The sequence below is a fragment of the Physella acuta genome, unplaced genomic scaffold, assembly GCF_028476545.2.
Source record: "Physella acuta isolate Inbredline_101_S28 unplaced genomic scaffold, ASM2847654v3 ptg000139l, whole genome shotgun sequence".
Classification (NCBI taxonomy): Eukaryota; Metazoa; Mollusca; class Gastropoda; family Physidae; genus Physella; species Physella acuta.
This window is the reverse complement of record NW_026731658.1, coordinates 222664-245251: the sequence shown is the minus strand read 5'-3', so window position 1 is coordinate 245251 and position 22588 is coordinate 222664. Positions and strand designations below refer to the sequence as shown.

The following is a 22588-nucleotide window of genomic DNA, read 5'->3' as shown; positions in this document are numbered from 1 at the left end:
TCTATTTTTCTTAACTAAAAAGCAACAAAGAAAATGTGTAAGAAAACGAGTTTATTTAGTTTCACTTTTTTTTCAAATACATTAAAAAAATCTACTCACGTTGAAGAGAATTATAAATAGATCACCAGACTATTTTCAGAGCTGGTTGTCATACCTTTCCAACTAATTAAAAACCTATGATATTATGTCAATACTTACAATAATGACTGATAGAAATATGGAACATACATGACAGCATTCTACTAACGACGTTTGAACATTTGTTATGAAGTGCACAAATATTCAGGAGTGTGACCAGAAAGTGATAGCAACTTTTTTGTATAAACAAAAAAATTTGACATATAATTTTAATTTCATTTTAAAGTAAGTTTGCATTTGATTTTGTTGTTAAATTGATACATATACCTAGTTTTAAGCTAACTAAATTAATAATTTGCAAAGAATTCGCCGTTTAATAAGACACAATAATAGCAATATTAAAGATGAAGTGTAAATCTGAAATTCGACTCTAGTGGTTCTGATTTATATTTTGTTTTTGTTTAATGAAGGAAATATGAGATTAAAATCGTTTATAATTTTTTTAGCGCAATTTCCATTCTGGAGAATTGCGTTTATTAACCCATCATTTCTGGATGGATGAATGGATGGATGAATGTATGAATGTGTGTCCGCAGCTTTAAGTCGTATCTCCTCCTCAACAAAGCAATATCGATGACTAGTTCCAAAAGCAATTATGTTAGGCAAGTTACGAAGATGAACATAGGCCATAAAATTTCCGGGTTTCTTTCATGGATTTCCCGTAAAATCTAAAAAACCTTGAAAAAATGCAGTTTTTGGCCCATATCTCGGCAACCAGACCACTTAGCGACTTGAAACATGTACCAATCGATTTCTGCCATAATTTAGAACAATATTGTAATCACACACCCTCTGCTGATAGACTTTTTTCACTTCAATACCTCACATTATTGTGAATATACCTTGGATTATTTTAAAGGCATGACATTCTTTTTATAGAAGTACATTATGCGGTGCCATTAGGTCAGTAGGTCGGGTTTCACTACATCAACCTCAAACAATTTCGTATTATTACTGCGTTGTCACCTATTTCCCCTTCCATTAAGTAATTTAAACTGGAAAAAACGCATCTTATCTACAGTAGATTTTAAGTTTTTCATTTTGCTGAACCACCCCGTAAATAGTGAGAATCCCCCCCCCCTCCCCACAGCCTCATTTTGCCTATGTGCGCGGTGTTTAGAACTCGCTAACAAGCCTTAACGTCAGCAGTACAATTTCCCGGCTAGATACTGAAGAGCGACTGCTATATTGTAAACTTACGCTATATCCAAATCAGTTGCATTGTAAATTACACTGTGTAATAGGATACAAAGTAAAAACCGTGTGCAAATAGCAGCCAATCGGCTGTTAGTGAGTAAGAGCTATGCCTTATTCTCGATGCATTTGGTGTGTAGGCTACTTGGCTTTTGAGCACAACTCAGGTTGGTTTTGGTTTTATATATTTTTATATATTAAACACACGATGTACAATAATAAATTAAATTAGATCAGGAAACTACATCATATTTAGATTTAACGTGCAAATTACAGATATACTGTGGTGGTGTAGGTTTTGTGTCTGTATATTTAATTCCCTATACCGTAATGTACACTAATATAATATATTCTATTCCGGGGATCGCCTCTTCTTATGTATGACTGGTACAGTGTGTGAAATCAAACACAAGTCCAATTTTGTATTCTATAGTTTTTTTTATTTACACAACAAGCCATCTCCTACTCCTACTCTACAACTTCTACTGCTACAGCTATACCCTAACTAATCTACAGGTCCAACTTGACTATCTTTTAACAATGGCTAACTGTAACTGCTTCCTAACACGTCTAACCGCTAAACACCGTACTTACCTTCTCTCTAACGCTACCTCCAACTATCTCCAACTGCTCCCCACGCTTCATTTGGTCATATGACCATCGCACAGTTCTTTCATTGCATTCTATTGACCAATGTCTAGCTGAGCCGTGCTATGCATCACACATATCTCTCTGCTTAACTTAACTGCTCATAAATTTCCTTAACGTGAGAAAGGTACCCATCAGGGCTGGGTGATAATTAAACGGATGCTCTACTTCTACCTATGTTTAAATATATATATATATATATATATATATATATATATATATATATATATATATATATATATATATATATATATATGACTATGTGTGTGTGAGGTTTGTTTGTGTAATGTGGATGTGTTTGATATTATGAGCTAAGTGCGTGTGCTAGAGACATCGTGAAAGTTACAACGCTGTTTGGGTTTTTCCTGTCAAAACATTAGAAAATTACACAGTGTGTTCGTTGAGGCGTAATGTATAGGCAGGAAGCAAACTGGCGGATCTCATACACTAGCTGATGAAAGTATGTTTGTTGCTAGACTTTTTCTTTAAGAAAATCTAAACGCCCGAACGATTCGAGTTCATTTTTGCCACTTATGGTTTTATATCTAGGAGTGTTTGTGCGCATTTTCTGGCTAATTTCCGGGGAAATTTCAAATTGTTTTCAATTTTTCAAACATCTATGTTGGCCATAATGGTGAGGGGTGGAAGCAGGCGTTGTGACTGAAATAGCAATGTAAACAGAAAGTGTTATTTCAACGCCAAGGGTAGACAAAGGTACAGAATATAGTCCAAGTTAAGACAGAACAGACAGACCCGACGGGTTCCGAACCTACCACTCCTCACGGCACCGAATCGCCTCGCCTTCCATGCATCAAGTCAGACGTGCAACCGATTCTGCCAATCAGCTCTACAAAAAATAAAGCTTTCATGGCAGAGCACAATCACAACCTATGCACGAAAGACGCGGGCTGGCGTGACCTTTGAACCGCGAATGGGACTGACCGTTAGCCTCAAACACAACAAGGACCATTATTCGACCACACGGGCGACACAAGTATAGGGACGACGATACAGACAAATAGTAGCTTCCTTAATGGGTATAGTGTAAACATGGTGAGGGGTGGAAGCAGGCGTTGTGACTGAAATAGCAATGTAAACAGAAAGTGTTATTTCAACGCCAAGGGTAGACAAAGGTACAGAATATAGTCCAAGTTAAGACAGAACAGACAGACCCGACGGGTTCCGAACCTACCACTCCTCACGGCACCGAATCGCCTCGCCTTCCATGCATCAAGTCAGACGTGCAACCGATTCTGCCAATCAGCTCTACAAAAAATAAAGCTTTCATGGCAGAGCACAATCACAACCTATGCACGAAAGACGCGGGCTGGCGTGACCTTTGAACCGCGAATGGGACTGACCGTTAGCCTCAAACACAACAAGGACCATTATTCGACCACACGGGCGACACAAGTATAGGGACGACGATACAGACAAATAGTAGCTTCCATAATGGCGAACTCATTCCCGCCCTTATATTTTGCTCTTGTACAGCGCGTTCAGCAGAGCTACAATACAGTAGCCACGTAAATGTCTATAACAAATGAACCCATTTGCTATTTTAGTTTTTATACTTCTAAAACAATAATCGGGTAAAAAATAAAAAAAAAAACACTGTATAAGTTTCTGAATTAATAATTGCATATTGAAGGCAATGTGCTTTTGAAAAATAAAATAACTAATAAAACGGCATTGTTTACTAATTAATGTATACGGATTTGACTTGACTTAGTACTCTTTGCTCCTTATGGAACATAGGGCCTCCGCCATTTCCTTCCATTTCTTCCGATCCCCGGCTATTAATTTTGCCGTCTCCAAGACATCCCTGTTGGCTTCAGTTCTTCAAGAAGACTCCGCTTCCAGGTCTGTCTTGGGCGCCCTCTCTTCCGTTTTTTACGGAGTCAGTGTTAAAATAGTATTTTAAAATATGTATTTTAGGTTATTTGAATAGAAGATTTGATGTTGTGTTTATGAGACCCCCCCCCCCCACTCCCTTAACTACAATAAGTATCTGCTGGTAGAGAAAGCACGGGCAGCTGAGCATAGGCGTGGCTACACTAACCCTTGAGCACAAACGCATAAACGTGTTGTACGTGGAAGGTAGTTTAATAAATGTACTGAAAAATCTACACAACTTAAGAATGTTAGTATGAATCAAGATAATCAGCACGCACAGATGTACTTAACGTGCATATACTTAAACACCGGTTACATTTAGTTAAAACCATTGAAAATCCTCAGGATAAAAGTTATATATATATATATATATATATATATATATATATATATATATATATATATATATATATATATATATATATATATATGTATTCAAACGTAAATATATATATATATATATATATATATATATATATATATATTTATACGTAAATATATACATATATATATATATATATATATATATATATATATATATATATATATATATATATATATATATATATATATACATATATATATATACATATATATATATACATATATACATATATATATATACATATAAATTTATATATATATAATTATATAATATATACATATGTATATGTATATATATATAGGCTATATATATATATATATATATAGGCCTATATATATATATATATATATATATATATATATATATATATATATATATACATGTCTGTTGTAATTTGTGGAAATAAATAGAGATCACTGAAGTTGGCATTTATTTATTTTTATTTTCTTCTTTTTGTTTACGATTCCCTGACTAGTTCGAAAGGATTAGAGAAGAGGGTCGTAACAATATATATATATATATATATATATATATATATATATATATATATATATATATATATATATATATATATATATATATATATATATATATATATATTTATATATATATATATATATATATATATATATATATATATATATATATATATATATATATATATATATATATATATCGATGGTCTCGGTCGCAAACCGTCTAACTCCGAAAATGTAAATTTTACAGGAGAGACAAAAAAACTGATTATTTCCTTATCGATCGCTCTAATACAAATTTTTTAAAAAGATATCTACGAAGAAACTCTCTGCCGACTATACTGTTGCGTTTTAAAATGGGTTTTGTTGATATTTCCAAAATTATAGCATGTTTAAAAAGATAGACGGTTTGCTCGGTCTAAAATTCTCGGTGCAAACCGTCTATCTGTGCGCGCGCAGACTTATTTGTTTTGAGCCGAGAATTTCGGTCTTAGGCGTGTTCGTTCGTTTTGTCCAATGAACGTGATTTAGTTATGTTTATGTTTTTAAGTTATAATTAACACTTCATAATATTTAGATTATAGTTTTGGGCTCATATTTTAATTATTTGAGTTTATTCTACATTATGGGGTCAGTTTAATTTTTAATAGTGATTTTTTAGTATGGCTTTATCGCTTTCGAGTGTATTCATTATGTCTCTATTTAGCACTAGACTTGTTAACTGTTGAAGGTTATGCTTTATTTATTACATCTTTCTATTCTCACAGTTTATGTTACTAAATCTGGTGGTGGCTGGGTTTGTAGAATGATAATAGTAAAAACAGAAACCGTATTGTCAGATATATTATGAATGAGACATAACACACTAATCACATTAATACTGACCTAATGTTTACTTATTTTACAAAATGTAACACAAAAAAATGTGTTTATTTTTAAAATTTATTTTATAAACGTCACATAAAGAAACATTAAAATGGCAACATATTTTTAAAATCAGGGAAATCATCATAAAAAGGTGTGTTTATGACTTGCTTTTAGGTGCTCATATATGACAGCTTTTATCTTTTTTTTTCTGCTCTTGTACAACTTGGCAGGGGCTACAGATGAGATCATAATCTTACGACCCTAGCTTAGCAATTGCCTGCTATCTGCTAATTCACTTTGAAGTAGACAGTAGTATCAGGCTTGTACTGCAGTGCACGAATATCTGTCGCTTTGAATTCTTGATAGGTCTGACTGGTCTTTTGAGATGGGCTGGTCTCTTGTATGGTAAGGCTGGTCTTTTTGAGAGAGGTTGGTGTCTAATGTCTGTTATGTGAGGCTGGTCTATTGTATGTTACGACTGATCTGTTGAGAAAGGCTGGTGTATTGTATGGTAGGACTGGTGTGTTGAGAGAGGCTTGTCTATTGTAGGATAAGACTAATCTTTTGAGAGAGGCTGGTCTCTTGTATGGTAAGAATGGTCTGTTGAGAGAGGCTGGTATCTTGGAGGGTAAGATTGGTCAGTTGAGAGAGATTGGTCTTTTGTATATTACGACTGGTCTGCTGAGAGAGACTGGTCTCTTGTGAGTTACTGGTGCCTTAATGTTACGACTGGTCTGTTTTGAAAGGCTGGTCTGTTGAGAGATGCTGGTGCCATTACGATTTGTCAGTTGAGAGATGCTGGTGTATTGTATGGTAAGACTGGTCTGTTGAAAGAGACTGATATGTTGAGAGGCTGTCTGATGAGAGAGGCTGATCTGTTGAGAGAGGCTGATCTGTTGAGAGAGGCTGATCTGTTGAGAGAGGCTGGTCTGTTGATAGAGACTGGTCTGTTGATAGAGGCTGGTATGTTGAGAGAGGCTGGTATGTCGAGAGGCTGGTCTGTTGAGAGAGGCTGATCTTTTGAGAGAAGATGGTATGTTGAGAGAGGCTGGTCTGTCGGGTGAGTCTGGTATGTTGAGAGAGGCTGGTCTGTTAAGAGAGGCTGGTCTGTTGAGATAGGCTGGTCTGTCGAGATAGGCTGATCTGTTAAGAGAGGCTGGTCTTTTGAGAGAGGCTGGTCTGTTGAGAGAGGCTGGTATGTTGAGAGAGGCTGGTATGTTGAGAGAGGCTGGTCTGTTATGTGGTAAGACTGGTGTGTTGAGAGAGGCTGGTCTGTTAAGAGAGGCTGATTTGTTAAGAGAGGCTGGTCTGTTGAGAGAGGCCGGTCTGTTGAGAAAGGCTGATATGTTGAGAATCTGGTCTGTTATGTGGTAAGACTGGTGTGTTGAGAGAGGATGGTCTGTTGAGAGAGGCTGGTCTGTTGAGAGAGGCTGATATGTTGAGAGAGACTGGTCTGTTGAGAGAGGCTGGTCTGTTATGTGGTAAGTCTGGTTTGTTGAGAGAGGCTGGTCTGTTGAGAGAGGCTGGTCTGTTGAGACAGGCTGGTCTGTTGAGAGAGGCTGGTCTGTTCTAAAATTAATCATAAAAGCATCTACTAAAGACAACTAACCATGTCGTTGAACATGTACGCCAAACATTTTGTAACCTACCATATAAACATTTCTTAACACGTATCTAAACCCTCAATCTAAAGCTAGTAGTGAATCAACAATTATTAAATTTATTGCACAGTCTTGTAGAAATATAATTTGAATTATATTGTTTTGATTGATATTTAGATTCTAGAATAAAGATCTAGTTTCAAAGCATTGTGTTAGCCTAAAAAATGTAAACAAATCAGTTTGGTTATTGAAAATCTGGAAGTAGGCTATATTAAACAAATACTATTTGTTTATTATTCTTTAAAATAATAAAATGTAATAGAATAGTTGAACATAATTAATCAAATATCCTTACCTATAAGTACTGTGACTGCTGTGCTGTAAAATTGTGTGATTACGGCGTGCGACTGCGTTCCCGATCAAAAGTGTACTGACAAATATAGCGATATTCGTTTTGCGCCGAGATTTTTAGCGCTAGAAATAATAGGCGGTTTGTTCAAATGATTATATCTCAATAATCATTCTACAGATTTCTCTAATATTTTCAGGCATTATGGGGAATCATATTGGCTTTTGATTTATGTAAAAAAAAGAAAATCGAATTTTTTTGAGTTAGACGGTTTGCGACCGAGACCATCGATATATATATATATATATATATATATATATATATATATATATATATATATATATATATATATATATATATATATGGCTCCTTTTCGTAATTTGCTGTTCCACATAACCCCAAACCTGCACTTCTAAACAGTTCATTTTTTCAAACAGCCTACAGGATGTTTCATCAAATACTCAGACAAGACTTATAAAGGTCAAGATGTTTGACACCTCATCAGGTTGGTTATGTGCATACGTAACATTAAAGCAATGTATCTACCACTTCATTTATTACGGGATAGTATGGTCAATAGTAGAGCGTACTATCATATAAGTATTAGGTTTGAGCTATGGTCTCCCGCCAGTAGGAAGTCCATGAATCAATTATCAATTATGTAATGAACTAACTCACATTCAGTTATTTGAGAAACTTTAAATTGGGTAGAACTTTTCAGGAAAAGTGTAGACAACTTGTAGTTTTCAAAGTTTAATAGCACATATACACTCTAAAATGGCGTTAGGCTTAAATAAAAAAAAAGTTTAATTATTAGCCTATGTTTTTAATAGAAAATTGGTCTGTGTATATTGATTTAAAATATATTTTATAACATAATTACTTGTTTAATGCCTATCTTAATAGGACGTGTATATTGGGGTCTGTATTTTACAACATATTGTTTTTATTTAACCAGTATCTCCCGAGTTCCCAGAGAACTGGGAAAAAGGGGAGTTTATTGGTAAAGGACAATTTGGAGTTGTGTTTCTTGTAGTGGACAAAGATCACCCACAAGATAAAAAATTTGTAGGGAAAGAAGTTCAGGTTGACAAAGAAAAAGTAAGCAAATGTTATTTTTTTGATCTCTCTCTCTCTCTCTCTCTCTCTCTCTCTCTCTATATATATATATATATATATATATATATATTAATATATATATATATATATAATATATATATATATTAATATATTAATATATATATAATATAATATATAATATATATATAATATATATATATATATATATATATATATATATATATATATATATATATATATATACATAGACGCTGTATTATATGTTATGGTGTTTGTTCTGTGAATATTGCTGTTAGGGTTAGGGCTCTAGTACGGTCCTGGTTAGTGTCATGGGTAAGGATTTAGACAATAGCAGGGCATTATCCAATGGTCAATTCACCCTTTTCCTTTGTCTCACGCTGATATTATCTCAGAAGACAATGCCCCTTGTCCACCCGCAACCCAATGAATAAAAGTTATTAGATTATAATTTAACTTTAGTAGGTAATTCAAATAGCTGAAAAACTGCGTTTTCGCCCGCGTCGCCTAGATACAACAGCTATTCATTTCTTTTTTTTTCTATAATAAAAATGGCTCATAAAGTAATAATACCATTAAAAAGTACATTTTAAGCCCTTTAATTCTGCCTACAATTTATAGAGGTTAATATTACACAGCATATCTCATTTATCGATTGAAAGCTATCAAGTAGATATTTTTTCAACGGCACCGGATTTTGACCCCCCCCCCCCATCCTGCCATTCAACCCCCGGGCCTTTTTTGACCAATAAACGTATTTCACTACGAATACATATAAAATAGTCATAACGTTTTTTTACAGCTTGAGATATACGAACAAATTTGGTATCCACTATCTTAGAATCTAGAGTTCTTAACATAATAACTGTAGTAATAGTAGCCCTGAGACCATTTAACAAAAAATTGAGTTTGACATACGTAACTTAGCCAGTTAGGTATTGTTATGGTTTGAAAATTTTCTGGAGGGAATAATGTTATTCTAAACTTAGTCTATTCCTCTTTTTGGCTTCTGTAGAATTTCTATGCCATGTGCGAAAATGGAGTCAATAGCATATATGACGTATTATTTTGCCAGTAACTTGTATAATAAGTATTAGCAAGTGTTACATTAGCAGATTCTGTTAGAACTCATTGCAAAAAAATCTGCTCATATACCTTGCTATTAAACAAACTATCATTAGTAACTCATTGCACATTATCGTTTGAGGAATATTCTCTCCTCCAGACCAAAATGTGTTCATATTATTCCGTAACGGACTGACTGGACTCATTTGTGCAGTTGTGTTATGTCTCGCTTAACTTCTTTCTCAATTCCCAGGGTTTGGGAAGCTGGTAACATTGCTGACAAGTGGTTGTACGGGAGCTGGTACCCGCTTGACCAAGCTGGTGTAACAATGCCAGACACCGATCCTCATTTTTTAACAACCAGTGTTTTTATCGACCTCCCATGCCGATTGATTACGCCTTTCCGTTGGATCTTGTGTAGTGTGGACTACTGGTACAATGTTCCCACTATGTTCATATGCTAATTGTGATCCATTGTTGCCGACTCGTTTGTCTCTCTGCCTTATCACAGCGCGCACAACCTTTTAGACTAGCATTACATTGTATTGTTTCTTGATTTGGACTACCAAATTCACGTACCGGGGCCTTGGCCTCTGTGTCCCAAAGAGCCCCAAATAAAACTCCATGTTTTTAAGACCTCCCCAAACTTGGTAACATGTTCTCTACGATGGGGGGTGTATAAATACTCCCTCTTCAGCACCTTATTGCAAAGACGAGAATCCTGGACATTACGAATTTTTATAATTACCGGGTGGGGGTGGGTGGGAATAGAGATTGTAGTGTATTTGCATATGGCTGAGTCTGTGTGTTCCCATGTGCATTTAGCACTTCGAGCTAAATTTAACTTTTGATATAGCCATACTGGTAATCACACAGAAGCAAATATTGTAAAACGTAGAATTGAATTAGCATCCCCTCATTAGACTAAGAAACTAAAGTACATTCTTAGTCTTGGTAAGATAATAGTAATTTTACTTAAAATCCATTACATAATTTCTACTTTATGGTTTAAGGTATACTCTTTCTATTCTATCGAGTTGCTGACTTTTAGACGGTGTTCTTTTAGCTAATTGTACAATAATAATTATTAAGATGGTAAAAGGTTTAATCGTGAAAATTAATTGTTTGAGTATGATAATCATAAAACTGCATATATAAAATTTTTACTGTAATATACGTTCAATATACATTTAATATACATTAATTTTAGAATGTTATTAGAATGTTATTAATTTAAATAATAATGTTTTGCAATGATGATTTTAGCAATTCTTTACTCACTTTCAGCAAACTCAGAGCTTAAGAGAGATAGAGATCCTTAGGTTGCTCAACCATAAAAGAATCGTTCCATTCTATGGCTCGGTCAAAAAGAAAGATACAATTTACATGTTTATTGGCTACATGGAAAAGGTCGGTAATGACCGTCGCAAAGGTCATCTTTTTAGAATTCAGTCTTTGAACTTTAAATAGTGAAACTTTAAATCGTTTATTGTAACACTTTTCTTTAAATTATTTAAAAAATAAAACTATCACAATAATGCTTAAAGAACTAAAGACATGTTTACTTTTATTCAAGTTGCGATTTGTAGACATATTAAATTTGCTTGTTTGTGATTAAAACAATTTTACATTATTCCTTTATATATAATCAAAAATATAGTCCTGCTTTTATTCATTTGAATAATAAAGTTTTTTTTCTCTAAGCTTGATTTAACACAAAAACATTATGCACAGTTTCTGTGGTCTAACATTCCACGTTGACTTGTAGCGTCGAAACAGATACTAAAAATTAAAATTCAGCCTTATTATAATATCAAATGTTTTTGTATTTTTAGTTAACGAAAAAAAAATCAATTCATCAAGCAGAAGGAACTAATTGAAAATTAATAATCACTTTCATAAAAAACAAGCTCTGTATGTCACTGATATGTTTATATTAATCTGTAGGGCTCATTAGCTGATTATATAGCGAAAGAAAATGGATTATCTGAAGAGAAAACTAGACTTTTCACCAGGCAAATTTTGGAAGGTGTCAACTATCTACATGCTCAAAAGCCTAGTATTATACATAGAAACATAAAAGGTAACACTGGTTTAAAATACAAATATAGAAACATTTTGAAAAATCCTTTCGTAAAATATGTCTAAATTGTGGGTTTTTGTTTTTTAATTGATTATTTCCACCTAGCAAATTATTTTCAACATTACTTAAATACCAACCTAACCTAAACTCAGTTGAAGCGTGTTTTAATTATCTGTCTCGTGTGTAACAATGTCACGAGAACAGGTATTAAAATATAAAAATAAATGCACTTTATAATTTTAATAGCGGAGTGCAATTGATTTACAAAAAAAAAGTTAAAAAGAATGTTTAAAGTATAGCTTCTGTTACTGCTTACACTAATTTTATAAAAATAATACTTTACTTTTCTTGAAATTTATACTAGCCAATCGTTTTTGTTTATGTCTACTTAAGGGGATAGGCTCCCGAAAAAAACGGAGAAAACAACTTTTTAAGTAATACGCCTTTTTCATTTATTTGTGTATGTATAAGTTAGGGTACTTAAGGAAAAATATTTGGATGTACCAGGGACTCTTCTGAAAATATGGTTGCCATGGAAACGGCGGCCATCTTGGAAAAACTACCTTTTGTGGAGTTCTAAAATTTCCTAAAGTAACATATAAACCGCCCATATAATCATTGATCTTTATTGTACTAACACCAATAGAGTCAGCTGGCTAATTTCTGTAACCAAAAAACAGCTAGAGATATTTTTTTCAAATTTTCAAAAAAATATGTGGTGAAATTCCATTGAATTTAGCATTATTTTCATTGGAATTTCGTCACACCAAACTTTGAAAATTAAAAAAAAAATTTCTAGAGTGATTTCTGTTACAAAAACTAGCCAGCTGACTCTATTAGCGTTAGTACAAGAAGGATCAATGGTTATATAGCCGATATTTATGTTAGTTTATGAAATTTTAGAACTCCAGAAAATGATGTTTTTTTCAAGATGGCCGCCGTTGCCATGGCAACCATATTTTCAAAAAAGTCCCTGATACATGGAAATATTTTCCTTCAAGTACCCTAAGTTGGATATACACAAATGAATCAATAAAAGGTTTTACTTAAGAAGTTGGTTTTTTCTGGAGCCTACCCCCTTAACCACGTTAAAAAGCCAAATTGTTTTGCCTTTGTTTAAAAATTGTCCAGTTACGTAAATTATTTTAAAAAGTCAAAGACGAAAATCTTTATTAAGGTACAACAAAGATAGTGCATTAAATTGTGTATAAACATATATATTTTTATAACATTGTACATGATTTGTTAAATATTTAATGCATTTATGGAAAAATTCACGCCGGGGTCTTTTTAAATTATACAATTAAATCTAAATATTTTTTTTTAAATGCATATATTTCACTTACTCAATAGTACCACAACAGAAATGACTGTTTTTTTTAAATATGTCAGATTACTTCATTATATCTCTAACTAAGAATACTATTACTCCTCTACTCTTCAATAGCCTTTCTCCGAAATTCTTTTAAAATCTTTTCAAACTCTGTTCTATACAGCTAAAATATCATTTTTCACTATTTTACACTTCCCCTTCCTTATTTTTTATTCAACTAAATATATCTAATATGTGGAAATGAAAACCTATTTAAACTAAATCTCGATGCTCATTTACATGCGGATATGATTTCGTCCTGAATACGGGTCGGGAAACGATACACTGTCAGAGACTGCACACATGAACAACAATGCAACTCTAAGTTGACTATGTAACAACATTTATTGACTGAAAAAGCCCATTGTTAGAATGATGCTATGCACTCTTTATTACAGGTAAAAATGTGCTTCTGGAGGATGAGAATAATGTCCGCTTGTCTGACTTTGGTTTATCAAAAATCTTGCACGAAAGCACCAGCGCTCGCTCCAATATGGGCTCGTACAAGTGGATGGCACCAGAAGTGATTTGTGCTGTTGGAGAAATCTGCCATGATGTCAAAGCTGATATCTGGTACCTTGTGCTGATATTTCTATTATACGTTTAAATAGTATGCATAATGTGGCTCAATGTTACAAATATTAGCCGAAAATCAATAATTTTCAAAAGTAAAAAATATTTATACTTTATTTAATTCGTAGTTTGACTTTATAGATCTATAGGCATATTCAATGAGCAAATTAGTATAGGCCCGCTGCCTTAGTTTTGAGCATGCAATATGGTTTATTTGACTAGCTTTGACAGGACAGTTCCTTACATCACAATATTTTAGTTAACAATCATTAAAATAATGTAATTCAACCGATAGGATCGTAGACACGTTTCTATTGTAGCCTACACTTAAGTGTAACAGAACAATATAATGGTGAGACTAATGGTAAAATAGAAACATTAGTTACCCATTAGAGGTTAATGTGTTGATTGTTTTATGACATAACATATAAACGTTTATAAACAGGTGTTGCACACAGTAATTGATACCGCAGTTAAAGATTTTTAGGGCTATACATACTCAAAACTTAGTAATAGCTCAGAGCTCCAGCGCGTACCCACTACCTTAGCCTTGTAGTTGCCACAGGGTAGGATACGTCCCAACATACTACGATGTAATAGAATACATGGCCTACTATCGCTAAGATAAAAACATTACATAATGTGTATTATTTAATAATCTGTTATGATATATTAGTAGAAGATAATCATTTAACAAAACTCAGTTTGAGGGAGATATAGAACTACTTGCTGCGTGAATAATTGCAACAATACAGCAGATGTTAACAATAAAAAGTAGATGGAAATAAAAGGGTGTTATCTTTAAATGCATTCTGTTAAGAAGAATTTACTGCACGTGACAGAGTGTGTCTTAGGCGCACCTATACCCATAATGGGGTTGGGGTGCATTGCGCTGAGCAAGTCAATGGTCAGAGTAAAAGGCAGAATTATTGGTTATCTGCCCTTTTATGACGGTGGATATTTTCCATGGACTTTTTCGTTTCTGGGATTGTTCAAATTGTAGATCAAAACCGACTAGACAGAATAAAGGCCGGGTTAGAGATCACTGCAGCAGCCTTGGCATGCAACTAACAAAGGTAAGGAAGTAATGCGCAAGTAGAGTGTTGGGGGTTGCGAAAAACGGAGGTGTAGGCCCACGTTTTTTACCGAAAACATCATTAATTTACTACTATTAATTTATTCGATTGAAATTATTATTTATCAAATCTACAAGCGTTTTTCATTCATACATTTCGTTTTGTTTGAAATCACCAGGAGCATTGCTTGCACAGTTGTAGAGATGGCCACCAAGTCGCCGCCATTCCCAGAGTTAACCCCCTTTCAGGCACTGATTAAAATAGGTCGTGGTGATCACCCTCAGTACAAACTTCCAGAAAATTCCTCAGAAGCTTTAAGAAACTTTCTCGATCGTATATTTAAACTAGATCCCAAGGAACGTCCGACATCTGAGGAACTGTTAAAAGACACATTTATAGCAGGTAATCAATCATTTTTTTAAATTTGGCTTTTTACTTAAAAGTTTTCATGTTTTCTGTAGTTAATGTCTTGAAAAAAAATATTAATTTAACTGGAAAAATTTTAAAAAATCATATATTGTGAACACCGCACTCATCGAATGACACATGGAGCCATACAGACAGCTCCCTCTACTTTTATCTTTCGCAATTTTCGAGACGATCCCCTTGGACAATTGCCTTTGCCAGTTTCTTTCACGCCTTGCGCCTTCACGTACCCGTTGGCCTTCCCCACTTTCTTTTCCTTGAGGAGTCCAGTTTAGCGCCATCCTGCTATGTTATTGGAATTAATTCTTAGGACGTGCCCCATCCAGCGCCATATTTTTTTCGATCATTTGGTAACCTAATTATCCGTGTCATATGTATGTGAGTTACACCTTTGAACTTGACTGTTTAATGGGCAAAATAAAGAGTTTACCTGTGGGATAAGTGGCAATAGTAAAATATTAGTTTTTGATTTAAGAAAAAAAATAATTTTGGGATAGTGTGGTCAACCTATAGACAGGTAGACACTGTGGCTTCATAACTAAAAAGCTCCAGGTTCGCTCAATGGCACAATGTTTAGGAAACCAATGGGTCAATGGACGCCAGCGAGAAAAGTCTCAAAGGTTTTTGAGAGGTCCATAAATTAATAAAAAAATCATGCACGGCGTAGTTACAATTAATATGGTTATAAAATCTTGTCTGTCTGGTTTTTTTCGGACTTTACTAAAGATTGGTTTTCACGTGTTATGGCGACATAAACATGACATCCTGCTATTCGATAGGCCGCCATAAATTTTATTGTACACATTGTAAGCTAAAAATAGAAAATCTAGGTCAGGGGTTTAAATTTGCATTGTTAATTAAAAAACTTGATCTGTAAAGTTGTGTAAACAAATAGTTATCGATCACTAAGTTACTGTACAGCCAATCAATATTTGCCTTACGAAAGTGAAACATTCGGTAATAACTTAGGCTTGATGAAAATAAATAGAAATGTAGCCTTAAACTCAACAAATTATTTTCAAGTTCTCTGGATTTGCAACTTTCATAGCATTTATTCTAAAAATATAAAATTTCTAAATAAATTTTAGGCTTAAGTTTTTATTTTTTATTTTTTTACAGTCTAAATCTAAAAAGCACGTTTTTATTCCATGTCAACAACACTATAGAAGGAATCTCGTCAACTCGCTGGTGTCCATTTAGCGGAGTCTTAGACAGGTCGAGAAAAGTTAACCTTGTGTTGAAGCATACTGGCACCACTAATTGTAACATAAACTGAAAATATTCAACTTCACTTACCGGATGGGCACACTGGTGTTAAAAGTGTACCATATGTTAACGGTAGATAATACCGAAAAGAAAAAAAAACTTAATAATTCCTACGGGTACAACGTCAAAATTTATTATCAACTAGAATAACACATTGTCTGATTAACAAACAGAGATTGTACGCAGCAGTCTCTTCGCAGGGCTTGAGTGGTCCCGACACAGGGTTTGAGTGGTCCCGACACAGGGTTTGAGTGGTCCCGACACAGGGTTTGAGTGATCCTGACACAGGGTCCCGACACAGGGCTTGAGTGGTCCCGACACAGCCATGAGTGGTCCCGACAAAGGGTTTGAGTGGTCCCGACACAGGGTCCCGACACAGGGTTTGAGTGGTCCCGACACAGGGTTTGAGTGGTCCCGACACAGGGCTTGAGTGGTCCCGACACAGTGGTTCCGACACAAGCCGCTTCAGCACACCACGTCTCAACTTCAAAAAGCAAGTCTCCTGTATCTGGTTTCTTAACGTCTCCACTCTAGCATGTAGGTGTAGGCTGGTTCGCTAAAGTCTCCGCTTTAACATGTTAGTGTCGCCATGAAGCATACATGGAACAAATGTCAATGTATAAACAATGATATACTTATTGCTGAATCCGATATCCAGTCTGGTTTTCAAAGTCTCCGCTTTAACACGTAGGTTTCTCCATGAAGAGTACATAGAAAGATGTCATCAATCTTTATACGATGATACTACTGGTACATTTCATACACCGCTGGGGTCGTTAACCAGGTAGGAGGCGATCTGTGTGGAGCTCCGAGTCTCGACCCTGTAACATCGTTCACGGGTTCTCGTGTCGCACTTCCTGCACACACATCCTGTCATGTAGCCAATTGGGGGGAGGGGGGTGGAGAAAGGAAATTATAATAGCCCCTGACGGGAGAGGTGCTTGCACGAGATGGTTTTACCGTCACACCATACTTATGATAGTTTTACGTTCCATTAATTTTTTTTTAAATTCCCTACAGTGAGTAACCTATCTGAGGATTTTCCCAAAAAGTGGACAAAAGGCAGACTTGTCAGTACTGGGTCACAGGGTGATGTTTATATTGTACAAGATGAGGACAATCCAGACGATGAATCTTTTGTTGTTAAAGAGATGATTACAACCATCACATCTAAAGATTTGCTATTGGTAATGTCTAGCGTCAGTGACTCAAATTTTATTGTGAAACTCCTATCTGATATTTTTATCTCAATTTTACAGAATACAAATGTGAAGACCTAAAGATGTGCATTTATAGTTTAAAATTATGAAAAACATAATATTTTATAAACGTACTACAACAATGTTACATAGTTTCCACTTATAAACTGACGGTCCATGAGGCAAGGACACTATAGTTCACCTGTTTGTTTGACCTCTATGAAGGGATAGTGTGGTCTGCCGTATGCCCAGCCACCTGAACTTTCCCTAAGGTGGATGACGTACCTATCATAGCTGGGTGGACTCAGGGATGTTTTACTGACTTGAACCTGGATTCAAACTCGAGACTTTCGGGTTAGCAGTCTAACGCTCTACTGCTACGCCACGCCACCCCACATTTACATGTTACAATAGAGCTTTTGTTTGATGAAGGGAAACCTAATTGTAGACATTCTATAACAATATGTGTTTACTAAGGGCTATCTATGATACTGTATTTTTGCTATGTATTTAATTATTTGCAAGTAAATTTAATGAATTAGATTTAGGTTTGATAATTAATTAATATGTTTTATTGTGTTGCAGAAACTATTCAGAAATGAGACAGATGTGATGACCAAACTCAAACATGAAAAGATCGTCACATTTTACGGTTTCTGCGAGTCAGGAATCACACTGTCAGTTTTCATGAAATATATGAAAATGGTAGAAATGTTTTAACATAAATCTGCAGTGATAGTTCTAATTGTCGTAACATGTTAGTTAATTTATTGAGTTTAGTTTTATATTTGACTAGATTAAACCCATGCTTCGCTACTGCAATTAGAAATTATGCAACGCTGTCCGGCAAATTTCCCTTTCACCCTTCTCCATGGTGTAATTTAAATCGCTGTTGAGCAACATGCTTCCCCTGCCATTTGCGCCAAGGAGAGCCTTCATCCTTCCCATGCATGTTGAACATGTTTTCCCGAGCATCCACGCCCAGGGAGATCACTCCCCACGCATGACCACATTCTCCAGCTCTAAAAGTGAAGACACAGTGGCAATACCGAAGACAGAAGAACATAAGGTCGCACCAAGGGAACTTGCCATCTCAGCTTATATTATAGATAATACATGAAAACAGAAGTAGTTTTAATATTTCTGTTAACATTAAATCTACCAAAACATGACAGTGTGTTGTTAATTCTATAAGTGGGTGATGTGAAAGTCTCTTCTTTACAAGACTGATGCATTATAAACCTTTAGGCATATGAGAAATGCATTAACACATACTATAACAGCTGCAATGTAACAAATTAATTAAGTACAAGACAATTAAATCTTCTTGAATTCCCCAAAATTGTCATTGATTCAATTATTTCCTTATTAATGGGCAAATAATTATTGAATTGTTTGGATATTTAAGCAAAAAAAGATAGGCAGTACATTGGGAAAGAACAATTCTTACCACACTGAAGTAACTATGATAAAGTCATCTTATAAAAATTATTTTGAGGTAGCTAAATAAAAAAAAAAAATTATACCGTTTTGTGTAGAGGAATAAAACAATCATATTATTATGTTCTTGAGTTAGTTAAATAATTTAATAATGTATTTTAGGGGTCTCTTGAGAACTACATCAAAACCAAAGGACCATTGAAGGAAAAACAGGCCCAGAAGTTTACTAAAGACATCCTGGAAGGTGTCCAATATCTCCATGCCAACAATGTCATTCACAGGGATATCTCTGGTAGTTAATTGTTTTTTTTAGATAATATTTTTACCAGGGTTTTTCTCATTATTTTCTCATTTATTTCATTAAACACTTAATGAATCATAAGCAAATAACATATACATAATCTTTTTCTTCTGTTATCTTCTGTCTAGTAATTATGCCTCATTTTTTTTCGTGCAGGATATTTGGCATGAAATATGAACCTTCCTTAAACTCAAACACACAAATTTAAAATCATGATTTTATAACAATTCTTGTGATGTCTTCTGGATTCATTCTTATGATGTGCCGCACCAATTGCCATCTTCTTTTTTCAATTAACTTGGAAACTGATTCCATACTCTCCAATTAATTTTTCAATTGAGATTATGTTAGACCAGCGTTTGCGTGTATATATATATATATATACACGCACTGGAAAATAAATAGTTTACATCCTAAATTATACTCAAAACAATAAATAAATAGATAAAGTTAAAATGTTAAAACATACGGTTATTTGATTAATTAGTTTTTAGGTCATAATGAAAGAAGGTTTGTGTTTTTTTATAAAAAATGTTCTGTTATGTTACTGTATTCTTTTTTTTCTTCTCTTGGTTTACATTCAAGTAATATAATAGATCTTCATCTTTAATACAAGAGTCATGGTCATATTTATAGCTCGCTACAATTTATACAATGATATAAATGTTTCCCTATCAGACCTGTCTAACAATGGGGTAGATCAAGTGATGTTTATCTGTTCCTTGAGCTCAGCTAATTAAGAGATTGTGTGGTCAGCACTGTGGCCAGCCAGTTTTATTTTCCCTGACTTGATTCAGGTCGTCATTAGAGGTGGGTGGCCTCATGTATACTGTACTGAATCAAGCCCGGGATCTGTAATCTAGACTTCTGGGTTAGAAAATGAGCATTCAAACATTCAACCATGCTGTAATATCTAGAGTTAATAGTTTGACAAATGATAATGAATATTTTTACACTGTCTTGAGTTTTATCTTATTTTATGTTGAACTCTTTAGGTAAACATATCTTCCTTGAATCTGAGGAGAATGTCAAACTTGGAGGGTTTGGTGTGTCCAAAAATCTCCGTAATGACTGGAATGTCAAAATTTTACTGAAGCAGGAATCTGATTTGATCTCACCTGGATCCATCAACTGGATGGCGCCTGAAATGGTTGCCGCAATTATGGATGACCATGGCAGTACTTATGATGAAAAAGTGGATATATGGTAAGTGGATTTTTAAGTCAACTCTGAAACAAACATTGTAACTTGTAATTCGAATTACAATTTTTTTTTAAAATGTCAAAGCATACTTTTTTGTAACATATTTTTAGCATTGCGTTTAAAAGAACGGGATTAAGTAATATACTATCTGTATCTCGTCATGAAGAGTAATTGCTTTTTTATAGTATAGTATTTTCAATTTGAGTAACGATATATAATTTATGTTATTGTTTTATTGAAAGTTTAAAAAATAGTGTTTAAATAAAATCAGAATGAGCTTGTGTTTGTCTCTTATTGAAATTATAATTTCTGTTGAAAATAAAGTGATTACCTCGTGAAAATTATTTATTAATTTTGTGCAATTGCAATAAAAATATTGTTTTAATTTATATTAATGTAACAGATTTTAAAAAAAATTATTACTACATGTATATCTCTTGCATGTGGTTGCATTTACAAGTTATTTCTATGTTAAACTTAATTTGCTACTAGTTGGTATAAAACTCTTACTGTCCCCACCCCCAGGAGTGTTGGCTGCACTGTTGTCCAGATGGTCACTGGCAACCCACCATTTATAGACTTGGAAGAGCAACAAATAACATTTCAACTGGCCTCAGACAAGCCTCCAATCTTCAGCCTTCCAGAACAATCTTCCCCAGCCATCAGAAACTTCCTGCAAAATACGTTCCATTCTCAGCCCAGCTTAAGACCTTCAGCCACTGATTTGTTAACCAAACATGCATTTCTAAAAAAGTACGTTTTAATTAATGTTCATGTTGCGAAATAATATATAAACAGATTTTGAACAGTATTAAAAAAAAGTGAAAACAGTTTATTATGATCTCAGAAAATAGTTTGATCCCTATTGCGAAAATGTCTGAAATTTTTATATGGTTATCTGTTTTGCTTCATTTCGAACCCAATAATATGTACTTATTTAAAAACGTGAGTTGCAACACCTGTTCAACTGTAATTGTACTGAAAATGTAAGGTTATAAACCATATATATATATATATATTACATTAATGTTTTGAATAAAAATTCTACAAATGTTTAATTAATTTTAATTGAATTTTTAAACAATATTCACTTTTCACAGCGTTTCTGGACGTATATTTTTTCATAGGGTAGCAGATTCCTCGCCCGATCTTTCAATAACATGTACACCTGATTGTTTTTCCGATATAGAGATCACTATAAATATTAAAACAGAAGAGTTACCACAGGTTAGTAAAAAATATAATTATACATATAATTAATACTGTAAACAATACCATGAATATATTGGTTTAGATAATGAATTGTTTTCAAATTATTAGCAGTAGGTAAGCGTGTCAGTGTTCTTTTTATCAGTGGCTACGTGTCGTATATTTATAAGTGACGTTTGACAAAGCACATTAGTAAATTCAAACCGTTGTAACTCATAATAATTAATATTTGCAGATTGTAAATGTAAACCTATCCAACTATAAGAAACATTAAATTATCAATTTAGAAGCGTCAACAATAATTTGTAATTTATTGTAACTTACTAAAATCATAATAAACTATTCTGTTTCGTTTAGGTGTTTACTACGGACAACATAACTAACGTAGCATCAACCATAAATCATATAAAGCTCGCTTCGTTGGCATTTGTTAAACAAGGCGGCAACGGTGTTGTTTACAAAATGGAAAAGACACAAACATCTAATCAACTATGTTTTGCTATAAAAGCTCTCAGGTGTTATGAGAAGAGCAAAATAGTGGTAAACTTACACATGTGTACACAGACACACACATATAACCAAATACACACGAACACACGTACAATGACACAGGCACTTACACACACACACACACACACACACATATATATATATATATATATATATATATATATATATATATATATATATATATATATATATATATATATATATATATATATA

The 22588-nt window shown here is 33.9% G+C and overlaps 1 protein-coding gene across 1 annotated transcript; it reads left to right on the top strand.

Moving 5' to 3' along the window:
* Positions 1 to 8123: 8123 nt before the first annotated feature.
* Positions 8124 to 22139, top strand: LOC131935252 (putative serine/threonine-protein kinase DDB_G0270146). The gene is made up of 13 exons (XM_059291613.1): positions 8124 to 8184; positions 8513 to 8655; positions 11005 to 11127; positions 11665 to 11800; positions 13571 to 13745; positions 15000 to 15223; positions 17534 to 17700; positions 18298 to 18417; positions 19315 to 19444; positions 20449 to 20659; positions 21182 to 21409; positions 21757 to 21883; positions 22101 to 22139. Exons 1-13 carry the CDS (start codon positions 8124 to 8126, stop codon positions 22137 to 22139), a joined length of 1884 nt encoding a protein of 627 aa, XP_059147596.1.
* Positions 22140 to 22588: the final 449 nt, after the last annotated feature.

Excerpts from the sequence above, each read along its gene's own strand:
- LOC131935252 (XM_059291613.1), top strand. The coding sequence starts at position 8,124 with ATGGTCAATAGTAGAGCGTACTATCATATAAGTATTAGGTTTGAGCTA. Across the intron at positions 8,185-8,512 it reads TGAGCTATGGTCTCCCGCCA|TATCTCCCGAGTTCCCAGAG; the intron begins GTAGGAAGTCCA and ends TTATTTAACCAG. Across the intron at positions 21,884-22,100 it reads AAACAGAAGAGTTACCACAG|ATTGTAAATGTAAACCTATC; the intron begins GTTAGTAAAAAA and ends TAATATTTGCAG.